This window comes from Saccopteryx bilineata, chromosome 3 (assembly GCF_036850765.1).
Source record: "Saccopteryx bilineata isolate mSacBil1 chromosome 3, mSacBil1_pri_phased_curated, whole genome shotgun sequence".
NCBI lineage: Eukaryota > Metazoa > Chordata > Mammalia > Chiroptera > Emballonuridae > Saccopteryx > Saccopteryx bilineata.
Window position 1 is genome coordinate 209189198 of NC_089492.1, and position 21617 is coordinate 209210814.

The window sequence follows — 21617 nt, forward strand, 5'->3', positions numbered from 1 at the left end:
CAGGAAATCTCAGAGTCTATTTAAAATTTTCCTTCCCATTAAATAACAATTTCACCCACCCTCATCCAAATTGAACTCAAAGCCTGACCAGGTGGTGGCGCAGTGGATAGAGCATCGGACTGGGATGCAGAGGACCCAGGTTTGAGACCCCAAGGTCGCCAGCTTGAGCGCGGGCTCATCTGGTTTGAGCAAAAGTCTACCAGCTTGAACCCAAGGTCGCTGGGTCCAACAAGGGGTTACTCGGTCTGCTGAAGGCCCGCAGTCAAGACACATATGAGAAAGCAATCAATGAACAACTAAGGTGTTGCAAGCGCAATGAAAAACTAATGATTGATGCTTCTCATCTCTCTCCGTTCCTGTCTGTCTGTCCCTGTCTATCCCTTGCTCTGACTCACTCTCTGTCTCTGTAATAAATAAATAAATAAATAAATAAATAAATAAATAAATAATAGAGACTTAAAAAAAAATACTTTAACAAATTGAACTCAAAGAACTTTCTTATTTGCTCTGTGTTGCCCTGACTCAGATGCTCATAACTTTTTACCTAGATGATTTCACGTGTGTCGAAAGTGATATTTCTGCTTAATGTTTCCTCCTTCCATCCATCCTACACACTGCCAATAGCATGGTTTTCCTTTAAAAAAAAAAAAGCTGAGGTTACGGCCCTGACCAGTTGGCTCAGCGGTAGAATGTCAGCCTGGCATGTGGAAGTCTCAGGTTTGATTCTCAGTCAGGGCACACAGGAGAAGTGGCCATCTGCTTCTCCACTTCTTCCTCATTCCCTTCCTCCTCTCTCTCTCTTCCCTTCTCCTGAGGCATGCTTGAATGGTTTAGCTGACAAGGGTCTCAAACTCGCGGCCCGCCGAACAATTTTGTGCAGCCCGCAGACTAATCCACGGGCTTACTTAATTTTATCCAAAATATTTTGAACTTCGTGGATTAGTCTGCGGGCCGCACAAAATTGTTCGGCGGGCCGCATGTGGCCCGCGGGCTGCGAGTTTGAGACCCCTGGTTTAGCAAGTTGGACCTGGGTGCTGAGGATGGCTCTATGGCCTTGCTTCAGGCATTAAAATAGCTTGGTTGCTGAGCAATGGAGCAGTGGCCCCAGATAGGAAGAGCATTGCCCAGTAGCAAGCTTGCCAGGTGGATCCTGGTGGGGGGCACATGCAGGAGTCTGTCTCTGACTCCCCACCTCTCACTTAATTAAAAAACAAAACAGGCCTGACCTGTGGTGGCGCAGTGGATAAAACGTCGACCTGGAAATGCTGAGGTCGCCGGTTCGAAACCCTGGGCTTGCCTGGTCAAGGCACATATGGGAGTTGATGCTTCCAGCTCCTCCCCCCTTCTCTCTCTCTCTGTCTCTCTCTCTTCCTCTCTCTGTCCTCTCTAAAAATGAATAAATAAATAAATAAAAAATTTAAAAAAAAACAAAAAAAAACCCAAAACAAAACCTGAGGTTACTTATTCATACCCAAAACCAAATTAAACATTAAACATTTTCCTCCATTAATATTGACATCCATTAAACATTTTCCTCCATTAATATTGACCTCCATTAAACATTTCAACCCTTTTCCTTATTTTACACCCTTTCATCAGCCTCCATCCACACCAGACTTAATCATTTTCCTGAAACTGCTTTGTACCTTCTTGCCTTTGTATCTTTGCTCTTGTTATATCTTTACCTAAAGCCCCTTTCTTCCATTTATTTTTCAAGGCGTGGCCCCAAATCACATCAGCTGCATTAAAAAATTATCCTCAAATTTAGTGGCTCAAAACAATGATAAACATTTATAATCTCCAATAGTTTCTGTGAGTCAGGAAGTTAGGAGCATCTTGGCTGAGCCAATTGGCTCAGGGTTGCTCCTGAGGCTGCAGACTGAGGTTTGACTGGTGTTAGTCAAATAAGTTTGTAAATATGACATATGTTTGCTCGCTTACAGTTTGCATTGGGTGTGGGGAACAGGCTGTAAGCAGGCAGGGTCATTATAGCCTAGCAGGCGTCCCCAAACTACGGCCCGCGGGCCACAGTGTGGCCCCCTGAGGCCATTTATCCAGCCCCCACTGCACTTCTGGAAGGGGCACCTCTTTCATTGGTGGTCAGTGAGAGGACCACTGTATTTGGCAGCCCTCCAATGGTCTGAGGGACAGTGAACTGGCCCCCTGTGTAAAAAGTTTGGAGACCCCTGGCTTAGTTTTAAGACTAAGCTTTTCCCCACACCCTTGACTGTTGCATGATGTGGGGTGGTGCACTCATGAAGAATCCCATTATGCCTCAGATAAGTGACTTTGTATCAGAGAATTCCTTATTTGTATATTGCAGGGGTCCCCAAACTTTTTACACAGGGGGCCAGTTCACTGTCCTTCAGACCATTGGAGGGCCGCCACATACAGTGCTCCTCTCACTGACCACCAGTGAAAGAGGTGCCCCTTCCGGAAGTGTGGTGGGGGTTGGGGGCTAGAGAAATGGCCTCAGGGGGCTGCATGCGGCCCACGGGCCATAGTTTGGGGACGCCTGGACTATATTGGATTAAAGGTTTTGATTTCTACACTATAAAATGGGGCAGAGGAGCCCATGCTGGGGGAGAGCAGAGAAAGGCCCCGTGGAGTAGAGGAGAGGCAGCCAAGATGGTGGAGTGCTGAAGGAGAAGCCAGTTTGTGCATAGTTTGTGCAGAGAGAAGGCAATGGGGAACAGAGGTGAATAAGGCTGGTGAGGTAGAAACCTTTGATTCTAGAAAACTCAGATAAGTCAGTGGCTTTGGAAGCCCTGAATGGAAAGAGAAGTGTTTTCCGAATGTGCGTATTTCTTGCCTGCCGGATGCAAGCTAGGATAAAGATGATGGCCCACCAGTTCTTGGCTCCATTGTTTCATGACCATCTGTCATGAAACGGGCCAGGTGGCTGTGATGGTGGCCGTGGCTACTGGCTTTACACTGGGGGATGGAAGAGCTGCTTCTATGGCTTGCACTGGTGCTGGTTCTTGGCGGAAGTACTCAATTCTTCTCCAGGGCTCTTTGAGTGTTCTCCGTAGCAGTTGCCTTTCCCTGAGCAAGCAATCCAAGATACCAAAGTGGAAGCCACAGGGCCTCTTATGATCTGGTCTCAGAAATCACATACCATCCCCTTTATCATACTACTCTTTTGGTCACACAGACCTGTTCTGATATGAGGGAGATTATACAAGGGCACAAGTGCCAGGAAGTAAGGATTATTGGGGACAGTGTTGGAAGCTGGCTAACACAACATCTCTTTAAGAGGCTTTCTAGATTCCCTAACTCCACATGACCCTCTCCTACCTATTCTCAGTAGGTCAAACTATAAAAATCAGATCTCCTGGAGATCTCCCAATAATATAATATTTTTCTTAATTATTCAATATTATAAAGTGTGAACCTGAAACTTTGTTTTGGATAACTATCAAAGGACACAGTGCTGAGGAGCCTTGTTCTCAAAAACCCTAGGTTATCAGAAACTTGTTTGGAATTCATATTAATAAGAATAGAGCCTGACCTGTGGTGGCGCAGTGGATAAAGCGTCGACCTGGAATGCTGAGGTCGCTGGTTTGAAACCTGCACTTGCCTGGTCATGACACATATGGGAGTTGATGCTTTCTGCTCCTCCCTCCTTCTCTCTCCCTCTCTCCTCTCTAAAATGAATCAATTAAAAAAAAAAAAAAGAATAGAACAGTCCTTTCTTGCCTTGGGGGATGCAAACTATACAAGTTGCTTTGATTTAGAGAAGCAGGCTCAATTTACAGTGTATAGGTTAAGATAAGGAACTCTAGGATACAATAGTCATCATTCATCTTAAATTTATGTTTCCAAGGAAATAGAACCCTGAGTCTGCTTGCCAGCTGAGGTCTGATATTAATCCGTTTGTCAACAGATCTGATTTGCTCTGAGTCTGTTAAGTGCTGTTTCATTTAGATTCTACCTAAACTCCTTCCTTCCCAGAATCCTATAATGATCCCTCATTTCTTCTTTTTTTGGAGACATGCTCACACTTTCTCTGCTGTGTGGTGTCCTTTGCTGCAAAAAGTTAATAACTTTTTTGGGTTACAGCTTTGTCCCTCATGGTTCTTATCTGATGGGCTTTATAAACTACTGAAATAATTGGAGCTTGTATTAAACTAATTTTATTATTTTCGAATGACCCATGCTTCTTGAACAAGTGTACCTTTTAGGGTATCTTGCTCAATGAATCATTCTAATCTTTCCTCTGAAACATTATCTATTTCCTAAACAGACTACATTTCGAACTAACCTTGCAGGCAGGTCCTTCACTGCTACAAATGCCAATGTGATTCCGTCACTCTCTCCCAAGAATCCTAACATTGTTACATTACTATGCAATTTATTAATGAATTAGTAATTTTCCCTCTTGTCTGGCTGAGTGACTTCTTCTCTGGTCTTTAGGATTGAGTTGCAAAATCATCTTCTGTGTCAAGCCTTAAATGAAAGCTTTAGGTTTAGAAAAACAAAGCATTTTCTCTTTTGTGCTATCATTGTGCCTGTTCATACCTTTAATATAGCACTTAGCATACCTAATTACCCAATTGTTAAATAAGGTAATGAAACATCTACATGCAAATGGAGAATTTAGAAGAAGCTCTGTTTAGAGAAATTTAGACTTGAACACCCTTACACACACACACACACACACATTACCACATCTGGTCCTTGGATTCTTGTCATCTGTATTAGGCAACTGCCAATTTATACTGAAATCACTGTTTTGTGGGCTATTTTAATGAGGTCAACTTTAACACTTAAGGCTACTTTCATATGTGTGTATATTATGCAAAATTTTAGGTACTCATTTTCTGACTGAATTTCTCCAGTTCGCTCATCGGAAGATAGGAACTTACTAATTTACTGTACTATGCCAGTCTAAATGCTAGGAATAATCATTTCTGCATCATTAGGGCAAGAGAGTAGAAGAATGCTGTAATCTGTAATGCTCTTCAGATCCTGGGAGTAAGGCCAGCTTTAACACAATGCACGATTGTTATTTCTGAATTACTCTATACAGAAGTGTTTCTCCAACTTTTTGATCAGATTAACATAAAGAAATGCATCTTATATCACTATACGGGGCACAGAGCTACAGACTGGAATAAAAATTTCGAAACAACCCCTTTAAACGTGATGCATTCCGGGATTTTATATTGTATTCTATTCTTCCTGAAAGCATTAAAAACAAAACTAAAACTAAACGAAAAAAAGAAAGAAAAAGAAAAAAGAAAAGGTGGTCTTATTCTATCAAGCTGATTTCACAGTCATCTGGAAATTATAACTCATGGTTTGGAAAACACTGGCTTGGAAAAAGGTTTTAGATTTGTAGACATTCTTCCCATATCTCCCTACACGTCTTCGGGGTTCCCGACTGTTGTTTTCGTCTAAATGATTACCGAGCCCTCAGATTATGCACATGTTCTGTGATGGGGCCAATTCCCTTCTTCCAGGGCTCCTTTAAGAGGGTGGTAACGGCCCATGGCTGGCAGTGGAGTGGCAAGTCCCACGAAATTCCCGGTGCAGGCCTTGCCCGCTTTTCCAGTTCTTGTGAAAGCCTGTGCGTGTGAGCGCGGACGCAGGAGTAAGTAGGGGCGAGGCGCCCGCAGCGACAGGCCTCGCAGGAGTAAAGAGGCACAGAGTCACACTCTCCGGGTTTCTCCGCGCCTGAAGTCCTGGCAACTCTGCGGGGGTCTGCGCGTGCGCAGACAGCGCCCAGCACAGTTACAGCCTCCGAGTGCCTGCTCGCACTCCCGCCGAGCCAAAGTCCGTGGTGGGCTTCGGCGCGCGGGCAGCACGGCGGCGCGCGTCAGGGGGCGGTCCCGCGTGCCTGGCCCCGCCCCCTTGGTGCGCTCCTCCCCTCCCAGTCTCCCCCGCGCTTCCTGCACTAAGGCAATCACCGCTGCGTCTCTTTCCCCGGCTCCCTCGCTCGCTCAAGCGGAGCCATGGCGGCCTTCAGCAAGTACTTGACGGCGCGAAACTCCTCGCTGGCTGGGGCCGCGTTCCTGCTGCTCTGCCTGCTCCACAAGCGGCGCCGCGCCCTCGGCCTGCACGGGTAAGAAGGCCCGTGGTCGCGCCGCTTTCCCGGGCCCGAGCCGGCGCTCCGCGCGCTCTCTTCCCCGCCCCGCGGCAGGCGGACCGGTCCCTTTGCCCCGCGGGGTCAAACTGGGAGAACGCGGGCCGCGGCTGCTGCCAGGCTCCAATGTCAGGGTGTCCGGGTGTGCCTGCGGCGCCCGCGTCCGCCGTGCTGCCTGCGCCCCCGCCCGCCTGACCGGCCTTTGCTCTGCGCCCAGGGGTGTATCTGCTTCTTCTGCACCCGCTGGCAAACCTGTGTCTCTGTCCCGATGCTGTCGTCCCCACTTTGTCCCAAACCCCCTTTCTGTTACCAACTTTCTGGGTGTGTTCTAGTTTTGCCATATCATCTCCTGCCACACGGTGGATTTGCTTTGTGGTTGTGTGTTTGAGGAAGGGGATTGGGCTCGCCAGGCTGGAGCCTGTTGTCCAAGTCACTCCGACGAGGTTTGGTGCGGTTCCCTAATTTCTTATTTGCTGGGAGGCACTTGCTTTCAGCAAATGAATGAAATTACTTCCCAAACATTCTTGCCAGTCATTGGATATTTCATATTGTCATACTGCTTTCATGCATTTTACTTCATCTCTCTGGGCAGGTACTGTTGCCTTCTGTTTCTGGTTTGCTTAAAGTATATGATTAGTAGTACACTTCGAACTAAAACATTGACAGCTTTCCTTTCCATGAAGTTCTTACTAGCCTTCTATTTTCTTTAACTTACTAAATAAAGCCTGAAGCAATGGTCTTCTTCCTAAATCCGCTTAACAAAGTTGAAAATGATTTGCATCTTTGGAGGGACAAAAGAATACTGTATCTTTTCACTTCTATTCGGTTTGCTCTTAAAAGGATTAATTCTGAGAAATACAAGCAAATTTTTCGATTGAATTGTGTGCTTTCAGAGACCCCAGTTGCAAGTGGAGGTTATTTGTTGTCTGAACATATGCCAATAGAAAATGTTAAGTGCTGTAAATTAACTTTGAATTACATTTTTGCAGAGAAGTGCTTTAGTGCATAGAATAGGTGTTTTAGTATGGGTGTGCAGATTTGAGGACAATCCTTAAAGCTCTGGCTTTTAAGATTAAAAAAAAATCTTTGCTTTATTGGAGTATTACATTCAGAAAAGTACACATATGTGTAGAGCTTGAAGAATTTTCACAAGTAGAACTCACTTGTCAAATAAGCACTTAGAATATTATCAGCATCCCAGAAACTCTTCATGTCCCTTAAAGTCACAGCTAAGGTAGCTACTGATTTATAAGACCACAGCACAGATTATTGAGTAACTTTTAAACATAATTTACTGGGAGATAATAGCAACAGTAGCCAAACAGTATCACAGGTCTTACTAAATCATTTTAAGTGTTTATGTAAAATGCTCTAAAATCCCTTTTTCAGAAATGCTTTTAAGAGAGTAGAATGCAAATTATGAGCCTACTGTATAAGCTTAAAGTTTAAATTACTGAGATAAAATAATTGAATTATTTGAAAATGATTAAGAATGTGTTGAGCCTGTCTTTGTAGATGTTGTACTTCCAGAATCTTAAAATTATCTTTTCAGTTGCTATCATTGGCATCTAGTTTGAAGATTAGAAAATTCTAACTTAAAATTTTACTGGCTTTTTGGGTATATCTGGTAATTAATTTTACTATCTGGTGCTTATTTAAAGGACCTGTGACTTCTCAGACTTTTTTCTTGTCCATGCTATCAACAGTAGGTTTGCCTTAGAAGATATTTCTTAGAGTGGGCTAGGCACTAGTAAACACTTTAAAAATTACAATGTCCCATTATTTTAAATAATAAAGAGAACAAGTAATTGAATGTTCTGAGTTACTTTTTAATTTTGTTAATGCAAGTTTTTTTTCACCCAGTTAAATTATATATGTACATATATATGACTTTTTATTATGGAAGTTTTCACACATTACTTTTTTAAAAAGTAGATGCAGGATAATAGTATAATGAACCTCTATACACTTTACTGGAGAAGTGCCATCAATATTCTGCAAGTCTTGTTTCAGCTATAGCTCCTTGCTTCTCACCCCTTATTTTAACGGGCTTTTAGGTAAAATTTGTATATATTGAGCTGTACGAATCTTAGATATATTTTAAATAAATAGATACAACAGTGTAAGTGCATACCTATCATAAATTAGAACATTTTCATCTTTTTAGAAAGTTCCCTTGTATTCATTACCTGCTGTCACTGTGTTAACTTTTTCACCTTAGTTTTGCCTAATTATACATCTTATTTTGTTCCTCATTTATGAGGAATAGTAGATATATAAAGGAGATCATGTATTCCGTTCAAAGGCATTATTTGTTTCAGAATGTAATATTACTATGCTAGGTGCTATAGGAAAAAACTGGGCGTGTGTGTGAATTACACAAATATTCAAAAAATATAAGACTTTTTTTCTCAGGGAGCTTACATATTGGTAGGGAGAATAATTTTTTTTTTGTATTTTTCTGAAGTTGGAAACGAGGAGGCAGTCAGACAGACTCCTGCATGCGCCCGACCGGGATCCACCCGGCATGCCCACCAGGGGGCAATGCTCTGCCCATCTGGGGCGTCGCTCCGTTGCAACCAGAGCCATTTTAGCGCCTGAGGCAGAGGCCATAGAGCCATCCTCAGCGCCAGGGCCAACTTTGCTCCAATGGAGCCCTGGCTGTGGGAGGGGAAGAGAGAGACAGAGAGGAAGGAGAGGGGGAGGGGTGGAGAAGCAGATGGGTGCCTCTCCTGTGTGCCCTGGCTGGGAATCGAACCCGGGACTCCTGCACACCAGGCCGATGCTCTACCACTGAGCCAACTGGCCAGGGCCTAATTTTAAATGTAAATTAGGTAAAAATGTATGTGATGATGATACAATGCAGTGAACAAACAGATATTTCTTAGAAGTTTTGAGAAAGGAAAAATTTATGTGTTTGAGAAGATTTAGAGAAGGCTGTATGAAGGGTGTTAGCTAAGCCTAGAAAGGGGTAGCAATGGATAACTGGAGAAAATGAATGTTATAGCAGCCTTTATCAGATTTTTGTTGTATTTTAGGAGAGGAAGAAAAAAAGCTTTGTAGTATCCTTTCAATCCATCTACATTTTAAGAAACACAAATATGATCTTTTTTTTTAACTGAAATCTAGCAGTCTGCCCAGCCTTTGCAATGTGATGCTGATCACTGTCATCTCCAGGTCTTCTCTCTACCCTTCGATGCTTCTGTTCCTTAAAGACTTAGTTCAGTCTAGTTTCTCGTAGGCATTTTCTATCTTTTCCTGATCTCCAAACTGATGTTGTCCTGAGCTCATGATACTTTAAACATTCCTATACTCTAGTAGTTACTACTCTGTATTGTATTAGTTCATTATCTTGGCTTCTGCCTGCATCAGACTCTGAATTTCCTGAGGGCATAGACTGAGTCATCTTTAAATTCCTAGTTTGCATAGGTCATGGAATGGACAGTCAGTGTTTATAGGGTGGATAAATGATACAGGATAGTTGAAGAACTTGTAAGGGTAATTGTTTGACAGGCCCTTGGAGATGTCAGACCAGTACAAGCATAAGTAGAAACGTTATCTTCATAAAAGGGACAGTTGTGTACCTGGGGGTATGGAACATGAGCTGGGTAGTAGGAAATCAGTAGACCAGTTTTAGAAGGCAGGGAAGAGGACCAATCTACATTACAAGGATATTTTTATGCTCTTAAAAAACAAAACAAAAACCCAAAACAGAACAAAGCAGTTCTTTTCTTTCTAATGAATGCTTGTCAAAGTTCAGATTTCTCATCCTGGATTTCAGAACTTTCTCCATCCGATATCACCTTACTGGGCTAATCTTGTATGCTGTTGCCTGCCAACGGGTAGTCTCTGCTCCAAATAGGCCAGTTTCTGCAGTGTTTCCGAACAGGCCACACTCATTCCTGGCTTTTGAGTTTCATTCATGATGTTATCCATATCCAGAATATCTCTCTTTGTATCCTCTGCTCTTCAACTCTTACCCTTTAAGGGTTAGGTCAGAATCACCCCTTCCATGAAGTATTTAACAACTCTCAATGATTGAAATGATGTTCACCGCCTTTTTAGCTTTTGGAAGCATGAATTTAGATTCTTTTCTTGTTTTTTATATATTAATTGCTTGACTGGTTGTGATCTGGCTGTCACTTAATCAGGGTGCATAGCCAAGTCCATTAGCTTATGGGGTGATTGTTCATCCTTTTCAAAGCTCCAGTCCGTAGATGGGAACACAGTCTCCTCCCCCAAATACTTCATAGGAGTTTCAGGGAGTATATGTTTCCCTTAGACATACCTCACTTCACTTCTTGGCTTCTGCTCTATTTTGGATCCCACTTATGTCTTGTCTCTTGAGCCTGTCTTTTTGGTATCAGCCTTCATTCCTTTAAAGCATCAGTCAAAACAGGGATTTCTAGTCAAGTTTTATTGAAAATTTGGGAGTAGTGACAGGGATTATAGTGAAGAGGTTAAAATGAAGACATTCTTTTATTTATAAGTTCTTTAGACATTCCCACTGTTGGAAATTTTTTTTAAAGATGTTATTTATTGATCTTACAGAGAGAGGAGAGAGAGGGGGGGATGGAGTGAGAAGTATCAACTCATAGTTGCTTCACTTTAGTTGTTCATTGATTGCTTGTCGAATGTGTCTTGACCAGGCAAACCCAGGGTTTTGAGCCGGTGACCTGAGCATTCCAGGTTGACGCTTTATCCCATGTGCCACCACAGGCCAAGCCCACTGTTGGAAATTTGTTGACTACTTCTCCTTGAGACTCACCCCTGTGGCCTGTTGCTGGGTCTTTTCTGTATTCTTGGATGTTCTCATATCTGTAGCTTCTACTCCCTGCACATTCACCACTAACCTCTCTACATCTATCCTGCATGCTTTTTTCCCTCAGGTATGCTCCTTTCAAATCAAGCTCTGAAAGGGGCTGGTGTCACTTTTCTCAGTTTCACAGTCCCACTGAATGTTTTGCAAAGTACAGGCATGAGATTCTTAGGATGAACTGAGATTAGGTCTCATAGGCGCAGGCCCAGGCCACAGTTGCATCCTCAGAAAAAAAATGGAGATGCTTAAGCAAGTATAGGTGAAGAAGGCCTTAAAGGATTTGCCAGGAAAAAGCAGCTGAAACCAACTATGGCAGGTCTGGTCCAGAGGCATTGTTCTCAGAATTTTGTTACTGTGTGTGGTCTGCTGGTGGAGACAAGTGGGTACAGGCTCTTTAATTAATCACACTTCTCAGTTTTGGGTACAGTGGCATCATTAGTTAGGCATTCTGTTTCAGGGCTTTTGTACTTGCTGTTTCCCTGTCTGTAACTCTCTTTTTTCAGATATCCACACTACTTACTCCCTTCCCTTTTTCAATCTTTTATTAGACATCTCGCAGTGAACTGTCCATTGTGACTCAGTTTAAAATAGCTTCCTCCACACACGTTCTCTCCCCACTTTCCTGGCTTCACTTTCCCCTTAGTACTTCTCACTGTCAAATGTGCTGTTTATTTTACATATTATATTTATCTTACTTATTTTATGTCTCTGCTACAATGTAAGTTTCAAGGGCATGATTTTTTGTCTGTTTTGTTCATTGTTATAGCTCCAGTGGTAGAACTGTGACTGGCATATAGTAGGCTCTCAAAAAATGTTTGCTAAATGACTTTTGACTGTGAGACATTCATTTCTAATGGCTGTGCTTACTGTTGTCATACACAACATATTTTTCTTAAATGTTGTCTCCTTAGCCCATTTATGCCTCATATTCCATTATTGGAACGGTAGTGACGTGGGAGTTATTTATATACTATTTACTGCTCAGGTTCATCACTGAGGTCTGACTTTGTTCACACATATCTGCTTCGTGAGGGTACATGTTATCATCATGTGTTAGTCACTGCTGCGGATACTAGTGTGCTGGGAGATTGTCAAATAGTGATGTGAATTTTTGGAAAATTTTTGAAGAACTGAATTTCAAAAATCTCAACCTCTGGCATAAATGGGTTAAGTATATTATGAGCTCTTTAGGAGCTGGCCCCTTTTATATATGCATGGGTAAAGCAAGTCTTAGAAACTTACAAAAAATGGTATTATTATTATTTTAAGTGAGTGGAGGGGATATAGAGAGACTCCTGCATGCGCCTGACTGGGATCCACCTGGCAACCCCTATTTGGGACTGATGCTTTAAACCAAGCTATCCTCAGTGCCCAGGGCTGATGCTCAAACCAATGGAACTATCCTCAATTGAGCAAGTCGAGCCACTAGCTGCGGGATGAGAAGAGAGAAAGAAGGGGAGAGGAAGAGGGAGAGAAGCAGATGGTCATGGCTTTTGTGTGCCCTTGTTGTAGGAAAGCTACCCAACGGAGGATAGATACTCAGAAAACTTTATAAAAGAGAATTTATTAAAAAGCCAGCAGAGCACACAGGGCTTGTGGCTCCAAAGACACATGCTTCCTGAAGTTATATTTCTTACATTTTATATACCCTTTACTGAGGTGACCAACTTTTTTACAATGAAAAGGAGAACAAAAGCCTGACCAGGCGGTGGTGCAGTGGATAGAGCGTCAGATTGGGATGTGGAGGACCCAGGTTCGAGACCCCGAGGTTGCCAGCTTGAGCACGGGCTCAACTGGTTTGAGCAAAAAGCTCACTAGCTTGGACCCAAGATTGCTGGCTCAAGCAAGGGGTTACTCGGTCTGCTGTAGCGCCATGGTCAAGGCACATGTGAGAAAGCAGTCAATGAACAACTAAGGTGTCGCAACGAAAAACCGATGATTGATGCTTCTCATCTCTCTCCATTACTGTCTGTCTATTCCTCTCTCTGACTCTTTGTAAAAAAAAAAAACAACCAACAAAAATAAATTGAAGAAAACAATATCGTAAATAAAAGAAATATTTTATTCATTGCAACAATGATATGCCACAGACCAGCCGCCGCAACAAGTGTATTCCAGGGTCCCGAGTGAGAAAAGGTATGAAATTCAATTAAAGATAGATAGAGACTTAAAGATATATACATACAGGATGGGTTCGGAGGATGCCATGGCCTGGCAGCAGTTACTGCTGTTCTGCCGCAGAACATGGCTGCCCCCAGAAAGACATCCGTCTTGATTCCCAGATAACGTGGGCCATTAGCAATTTAATTAAGTTTTCAAGGCAACTCAAAGACAACTCCCACCATACTAGTCAATCTAACTTTACACCAAGAAGAAACATGCTTCCAATCCTTCTGGGGAACATGGGTGGGATGAGCAGGGAAGCACAGCCCTTTGTTAACTTAATTAGGCAGGTGAGTTGGGGGGTTGGGCCCACCACTTTTGTCCCCTAGATATCCAAACTGCAAAATACCCTGTTTATTTTTCAGTCCCCAACAGATCCCCCTTTTGTATTTTTTAAACTTCAGTTCATGTGCTGTGATTCATACTCATCTGAATTTTCATGTTCCAATTTGGAGGCAGACTGGAAAAATATAAAATAATCAACAAAATTAAAATAGCCAGTGCTAACATACCATAACAAATGTCTTAATACAATGAAGTGATTAAAGCCTATTAGATTATTAAGCAAAGTCTTAACTAATACAGCAGGATCCAAAATAAAATTTTTACAGTCTTAAATGTCTTTAACATGTTAATGTAATTTCACCAAGTCTATGTTGGCACCATTACCAGTTCACATTATTTGTAAATGCAACCCAACCCCACTCAGTTTGAGAATTGTCCGAAGGAGCAAAAGTCACACACATTCAGGAAAAGTCCACAAGGCACTGGAGTTGTGGTCACATTTCCACACTTTGTAGCTAGAGTCCACATCCCAATGACCACTGCTTCTAGTTGGCAATGATTCAGGTAGCCTGGAAGAGCCGTCTGCAGCATGTATGGAGACGGAGCTTCCGTTTTCTTTAAACGGGAGAGGTGAACCCAGGGTGCCTTTCTCTGGAGCTTTGCAGCCGTGAGGTGGTGAAGAGAACCTTGGGATACACTATGCTGGGTGGCAAAGGTAAATTCGTCTAAATTAGGAGCAGGTCCCAGCCTAAAATAGGCATAGGGCTTAGAGGCAAGAGGAATAAAGGAGACACTATATATTAAACAAAGCAGCGGAAAATAAGACTATCAACACTCACAACAGAGATCTTTGAGGAGTAAATATATAAAAACCTGAATATTAAGGCAAGGCATAGTAAGTGGCCCTCATGTCTATAAGAAATGATATCATCTTACCTGTTACTTGGAAGAAATACCCTTGACTCGTCCACAGTGACATGAGATGGGGGTCGACAGCCCTGGGGCACCTTTAGCCTTCAGTGGCAAGTTCCAGCAGGCTGGGCAAGGTTAGGTCACAGGTGGCTGGAGTAGGGCTGGAAGAGACTGAACCCTCCCTTAGAGGAGCAAGGGGGCAGTCTGCCTTCCAGTGTCCCTTTTTCCCATAGCAAAGGCATGGCCCTGGCAGAGGCCTAGAAGCCAGGCAGGCTTTAGCTCAATGACCTTACTTTCCACTCTTGAAGCAGGGCGCTGATGGAGGCTTATGAGGCCTCTTTGGGGCTTTGGAACCTTTAAGGGCTTATGCCAAGAGCAGGTATTTAGCCTGATCTCTTTGGGGTCTGTCAGCCTTTTCTCTTCCTCTCTTGGTCATTATAGACCTTAAAAGCCATGCTCAGAAGATCTTGCTGAGGGGTTTGAGGGTCCTCACCCACCTATATAAACTTTTTCCGTATATCTGGAGCTGATTGGAAAAAGACAAAACAGCGTTATTAGCTGGATCAAATAAAAGAGGGTAGAAGTTTGCAAGAGAAAGAGGTTTGGCGTCTCTTGTAGGATTCCAGAGTCTCCGATGCTGAATAATCCTGTACATCAGTATTCAAAAGAAATTTTTTTTAAAGTAAAAAGCATGATAAAGAAGATTTGCAGGAATTTCAGGATATGACTCCCCTTTTATATATATATATAATTTACAATTGACCTTTAAGCATTTGTTGGGTACACTTTATAATACCTTGACTTGAAAGATTGTAAGAAATAATTTTCTTTATGTTCACTTCTAATAAAATATAGTAGCTGAATTTTCAAGTAACATTCCCATACTTATCAAAACATTTCTACCCCATTAATTAACAGGCAATTAAAAGAGTACATTAGGCTGGAAAATTTCAGTATGACTTTCATTATTTTCCTATAGCAAAAAAAAATCTACATCTTTGTTAGGCAAATCCAACCTGCTTCAAGCTTTGCAGCAGCAGTAGCCTGGAGCAGCTTGGCCAAATTAGCAAGTCTTTAGGATCCACATTTCATTCTATTTATTTGTTGGGAGTTTTTTGATAACTGTTTCGATCTCATTGGTTGTAATCGGTCTATTTAGGTTTTCTGATTCTTCCAGATTGATTTTTGAAAGATATTTTTCAAGGAATTTGTCCATTTCACCTAGGTTGTCTTAATTTTTTGGCATACAGTTCTTCATAGTATTTTCTTACAATCCTTTGTATTTCTGCTGTGTCCGTTGTTACTTCTCCACCCTCATTTCTAATTTTGAGTCCTTTCTCTTTTTTCCTTATGAGTCTGGCTAAGGGTTCATCGATCTTGTTTATTTTTTCAGAGAACCAGCTCTTGGTTTCATTGATCCTCTGTATTGTTTTTTTAGTCTCTATGTCATTTATTTCCACTCTGATCTTTATTTCCTTCCTTCTACTTTTTTTTTTTTTTTTTGACAGAGAGAGAGTCAGAGAGAGGGATAGACAGGGACAGACAGACAGGAATGGAGAGATGAAAAGCATCAATCATTAGTTTTTCATTGCATGTTGCAACACCTTAGTTGTTTATTGATTGCTTTCTCATATGTGCCTTGACCACGGGTCTTCAGCAGTCTGAGTAACCCCTTGCTTGAGCCAGCGACCTTGGGTTGAAGCTGGTGAGCTTTTGCTCAAACCAGATGAACCTGTGCTCAAGCTGGTGACCTCAGGGTCTCGAACCTGGGTCCTCTGCATCCCAGTCCGATGCTCTATCCACTGCGCCACTGCCTGGTCAGGCCTTCTACTTCTGGGCTTTACTTGCTATTCTTTGTCTAGTTCTTTTATTGCAGGATTAAGTTATTTATTTGAACTTTTTCTAGCTTAAGATATGCCTGTAATGCTATGAACTTCCTTCTCAGGACTGCCTTTGTTATGTCCCACAGATTTTGAGTTGTTATATACTCATTTTCATTTGTTTCAAGGAAATTTTTTATTCCTTTATCTCATTGTTGACCCACTTATTGTTTAATAACATGCTGTTTAGTTTTTAAGTGAGTGTTTTTCAGTTTTTCTATTGTAGTTGATTTCTAGTTTCACGCCATTGTGGTAAGAGAAGATGCTTGATATGGTTTCAATCTTCTTAAATTTGTTGAGACTCGTTTTATGCCCTAATATGTGGTCTATCCTAGAGAATATACCATGCGCATGAAAAGAATGTATATTCTTCTGCTTTAGGGTGAAAGGTTCTGAAGATATCTATTAAATCCAGTTGATATAGTGTGTCCCTTAATTCTGCTGTTTCTTTGTTAATTTTCTTTCTTGAGGATCTATCCATTGTTGTTAGTGGGGTATTGAAATCCCCTACTATTATAGTATTGCTGTTGATCTCTCCCTTTGTGTCCATCAAAATCTGCTTTATATATATATTTAGGTGCTTCTATATTAGGTGCATAGATATTTATAGTGATTATCTCTTCCTGTTGGATTGCTCCCTTTATCATTATGTAGTGACCTTCTTTATCCCTTACTATAGTCTTTGTTTTAAAGTCTATTTTGTTAGATAAAACTATTGCTACCCCAGCTTTTTTTTTCCATTTCCGTTTGCATGAATTATTTTTTTCCATCCTTTGACTTTCAGTCTATGTGTATCTTTTGTTTTAAGGTGTGTCTCTTGTAGACAGCATATGTACGGGCCCTTTTTCTATTCAGCTACCCTATGTCTTTTGATGGGAGCATTTAATCCATTTACATTTAAGGTTATTATTGATACGTAGTTGTTTATTGCCATTTTTTTCTTTAAATCTACATTCCTCTTTTACTAGATTTATTTTTCTTGCTTTGTTCTGTCTACAGCAGGCCTCTTAACATTACTTGCAGCATTGGTTTGGTTGTGATGAATTCCTTTCATTTTATTTTTATTTTATTTTTTGGTCTGGGAAGCTTTTTATTTCTCCTTCAATTTTAAACGATAGTCTTGCTGGATAAAGAGGTCTTGGTTGTAGGTTCATGTTCTGCATTACTTTGAATATTTCTTGCCAATCCCTTCTGGCCTCAAGTGTTTCTGTTGAGAAGTCGGATGTCATCCTTATGGGTGTTCCTTTGTAGGTGATTAACTGTTTTTCTCTTACAGCTTTTAATATTCTTTCTTTATCTCTTAGTTATGGTATTTTGATTATGATATATCTTGGTGTGGGTCTCTTTGGGTTATTTTTTAATGGGGTTGTCTTTGCTTCTTGAACTTGTGTGACTCTTTCCTACATCAATTTAGGGAAATTTTCATCTATAATTTCTTCAAAGAGTTTCTCTAGTCCTTGTTCTTTCTCTTCTCCTTCAGGAACCCCTATTATGTGATATTATTTCTCTTCATATTGTCACAGAGCTCTCTTAGGGTTTCCTCGGACTTTTTGAACCTCTTTTCTTTTTGCTTTTCTGCTTCTGTGTTTTCACTTATCTTGTCCTCTAAGTCAGTGGTCCCCAACCCCTGGGCCATGGACCGGTACTCGTCCACAGAGAAAGAATAAATAACTTACAGTATTTTCGTTTTATTTATATTTAAGTCTGAACGATGTTTTATTTTTAAAAAATGACCAGATTCCCTCTGTTACATCTGTCTAAGACTCACTCTAGACCAGGGGTCCCCAAACTTTTTACACAGGGGGCCAGTTCACTGTCCCTCAGACCGTTGGAGGGCCAGACTATAAAAAAAACTGAAAAAATCCTTATGCACACTGCACATATCTTATTTTAAAGTAAAAAAACAAAACAGGAACAAATACAATATTTAAAACAAAGAACAAGTAAATTTAAATCAACAGACTGACCAGTATTTCAATGGGAACTATGGGCCTGCTTTTGGCTAATGAGATGGTGGTGCCTCTTCCGGAAGTGCGGCAGGGCTGGATAAATGGCCTCAGGGGGCCACATGTGGCCCGCGGGCCATAGTTTGGGGACCCCTGCTCTAGACGCTTGTCTCGGTCATGTGATCCATTTATCCGTCCCACCCTAAAGGCTGGTTCGTGAAAATATTTTCTGACATTAAACTGGTCCGTGGCGCAAAAAAGGTTGGGAACCACTGCTCTGAGTCGCTAATTCAGTCCTCTGCTTCATCCAGTCTGCTTTTAATTCCTTCTAGCGTAATTTTCATTTCTGATACTGTGCTTGTCATTTCTGTCTGGTTCTTCTTTATGATTTCTGTGTCCTTTGTAAAGCCAGCAGCCACGGCTACCATCACAGCTGTCTGGCCCATGCAGGTTCGCATTGGATTCAGACAGATGGTAATGAAACAATGAAGCCAAGAACTGGTGGGCCATTAGCTTTAATCCTACCTTGCACCCAGCGGGCAAGTAAAAACACACACTGGGCTCGAAAACCCACTCATTCAGCACTCAGAAAGCTACTGACTTATCCGAGTTTTGTAGAAGCAGAGGTTTCTAGTTCACCAGCCTTATTCACCTCTGTCCCCCATCTTCTTCCCTCTGCACAAACAGGCTGCCTCTCCTCTCCTCCACATGGCCTTTTTCTGCTCTCCTTTCTCTGCTTTCTCCTCTAATGGTAATCTCAGGAACAGAGAGAGCAAGCTTCCTGTCTGCCCCACTTTATAGTGTAGAAATCAAAACCTTTAATCCAATATACAAACAAGGAAGTCTCTGATATAGAGTCACTTATCTGAGGCATAATGGGATTCCTCATGAGAGTGCACCACCCCACATCATGCAATCAGTCAAGGGTGTGGGGAAAAGCTTAGTCTTAAAACTAAGGCTTAGGCTATAACCACCCTGCCTGCTTATAGCCTGTCCCTCACACCCAATGCAAACTATGTTAGCAAACATATATCATATTTAAAAACTCATTTGACCAACATCCATCCATTGTAGCTTTGAGATCCTTAAGCATCCTAACAATCATTATTTTATACTCTGCATCTGGTAATTTGATTACTTCCGATTTGTCCAGGACTTTTTCTGAGAACTTACCTTGTTGAAGCATATGAGTTATGGGTCTCTGCCTACCCATTATTCTCTATGACAGGGGTCCCCAAACTTTTAACACAGGGGGCCAGTTCACTGTCCCTCAGACCGTTGGAGGGCCGGATTATAAAAAAAACTATGAACAAATCCCCATGCACACTGCACATATCTTATTTTAAAGTAAAAAACCAAAACGGGAACAAATACAATATTTAAAATAAAGAACAAGTAAATTTAAATCAACAAACTGACCAGTATTTCAATGGGAACTATGCTCCTTTCACTGACCACCAATGAAAGAGGTGCCCCTTCCGGAAGTGCTGCGAGGGCCGGATAAATGGCCTCAGGGCCGCATGTGGCCCGCTGGCCGTAGTTTGGGGACCCCTGCTCTATGACTTGTAGGCTTCTTCCAGTTCTGATCTCCTTACCTAGTAGAGCTGCTTTGAAGTCTTGATTTGTTTATTTGTTCTCAGTTTTCTTCACTCCCTGGTAATCTTGTTTACTGATTTCAGCAGGGGGCTTATTTGAGACTGTATCCAGGAATGCAGTGTGTGTAACCTGAGACTCTGAAGGCTTGATCTACCAGCTTCTCTCAGGGGGCAGGGTGTTTTCTCTGTTTTAGTTGGTGGAGGTGTATCTCAAATCTCCATGGAGACCTGAGTTACTGCCCCTCCTGCCCACTTCCTGTTTTCAGTTGTGTCTTGTTGCACTGATTGGAGCTGGAGAGCTTTCTGGAGGTGGGTCACCTGAACCACTCTAGACTTGTGCTGGGTGGAGGGATCCAACCCTTCCCTCAACCATGGCTGCCTCCGCACTGGATGAGTCAGCTTCTCAGGTTATCCCTTGCATTCCTCTGCCCCTGACCTTCTGTCTCTCTCTCCCCATTTTCCTTTTGGAAGACAAGCCAGCCCTCTCAGCACACCTCGTTCCCAGGTCCCCAGGCAAGTGGCTGTAAGCAATATTTTCTGCTCTTCTCCTTGTAATGAGAGCCCTTCTGGGTCTCAGCCTCGCCCACTCCCCCCTTTTAAGCTGGGGAGCTCCCACCATGCCCCACACTCCCTACCAGGTTTGCTGTGTCTTCTTCTTTGCTTCTTGGTTTTTGAGACCTGTTCTTATAGTCCAAATTGGTTTTTCACACTGATTGTTCCTAAATTAATTTGTAATCGTTTGGTGGTGTGAGCTGGGAGTCTGTGGAACTGCTGCTCCGCTGCCATCTTGGTATCCTCCATATTTCATTCTATTTAAATTTAAATGAGCGCTCTGTTCAAGTTCCAATTAAAATAAAAAAAAATCTTTAGGGATAAAACCATTTTATTTTTTCAATATTAGAACTGGCATTTTCAGTTTTTGCATGCAGGAACTTAATTCAGGCCTTAAAAAATCAAACACACTTAGACATATTAAACAAAGACTTCACAAACAAGAATCAGACAAATCAGAGTACAATTATATTAGAAAGCTGCCTGCTTGATTTTACTTAGGATTATTTTTTTTAAGAGGGAGCCTAAGAAGGATAAAACCAAACAATTCTCTCTCGAAAAATCTCAAGGCGGTCTCATGAAATTCTGTTTAGCTATACCCAAAAAGGCGTTCCCTTTGCCCTCTCCTTCCAGGCATGGAATAGGAAAGAAACAGTTTAGAGAAAGTGAGAGAATAACGGGAAAAAGCTGTAATTTTCTCAAGCTCTTAAGTCTTCTATTTACTCATGGAATAGGATAAAACAAAGTGAAGTTTAGAGGATTGTAGCTAAAACTTTAAAGAAAATCAGATAATAATAGAATTTTAAAAAGCATCTGAGTCTTCTAATTATTCTTAAATTCTAATAGCTGCTGTTACTGGTAGCCAAAATCCTTCCATTTCAACCCCAGTCGCTTTTAGCAAAATAACCCAAACCCCCCGCATTGGAAACAAGGTCCATGAGCAGCAGTACTTTCCTGACCTTTCTTTTTTTGTATGTTTTGCCTTTTATCAAAATACTCTGGAATCTTGGCCTTAAAGCCTGTGGCAAAAGCAAGACCTTGCATGTATGAAGGCCCAACATTGGCGCATATTCTGATATAGTCCTTTATATCTCTCTTCTTGTGGTGAGGCTGAAGTGTAGCCTGAGAAGCCTAATTAGCATTGTCATACGCTAACTGCTTTACTAAAATCTTTCCTACCTTTTTATCCTCTACTATTCTTTCGACTGCTTAAATGAGCCGTGAAACAAATTCTTGAAATTGCTCGTCTGCACCTTGTCTAATTTTACTAAATTATTCCGTTTTGGCCCCTGTAGTAGGCAGGCATTTCCATGCCTGTGTGGCTGTCTGATTAATCATTCCAGAAGTAATTAGTTGATACTCTAATTGAGTTGCCAT

General features: G+C 41.8%; 1 protein-coding gene across 1 annotated transcript in view; it reads left to right on the forward strand.

Annotated features, from left to right (window-relative positions):
• Positions 1 to 5859: 5859 nt before the first annotated feature.
• Positions 5860 to 21617, forward strand: part of ABCD3 (ATP binding cassette subfamily D member 3) — a 98419-nt gene continuing 82661 nt past the window's right edge. The window contains exon 1 of the mRNA XM_066268714.1: positions 5860 to 6067. Coding sequence (XP_066124811.1) covers positions 5958 to 6067 — 110 coding nt within the window. The 5' untranslated portion in view covers positions 5860 to 5957. The remainder of the gene's footprint in view (positions 6068 to 21617) is intronic.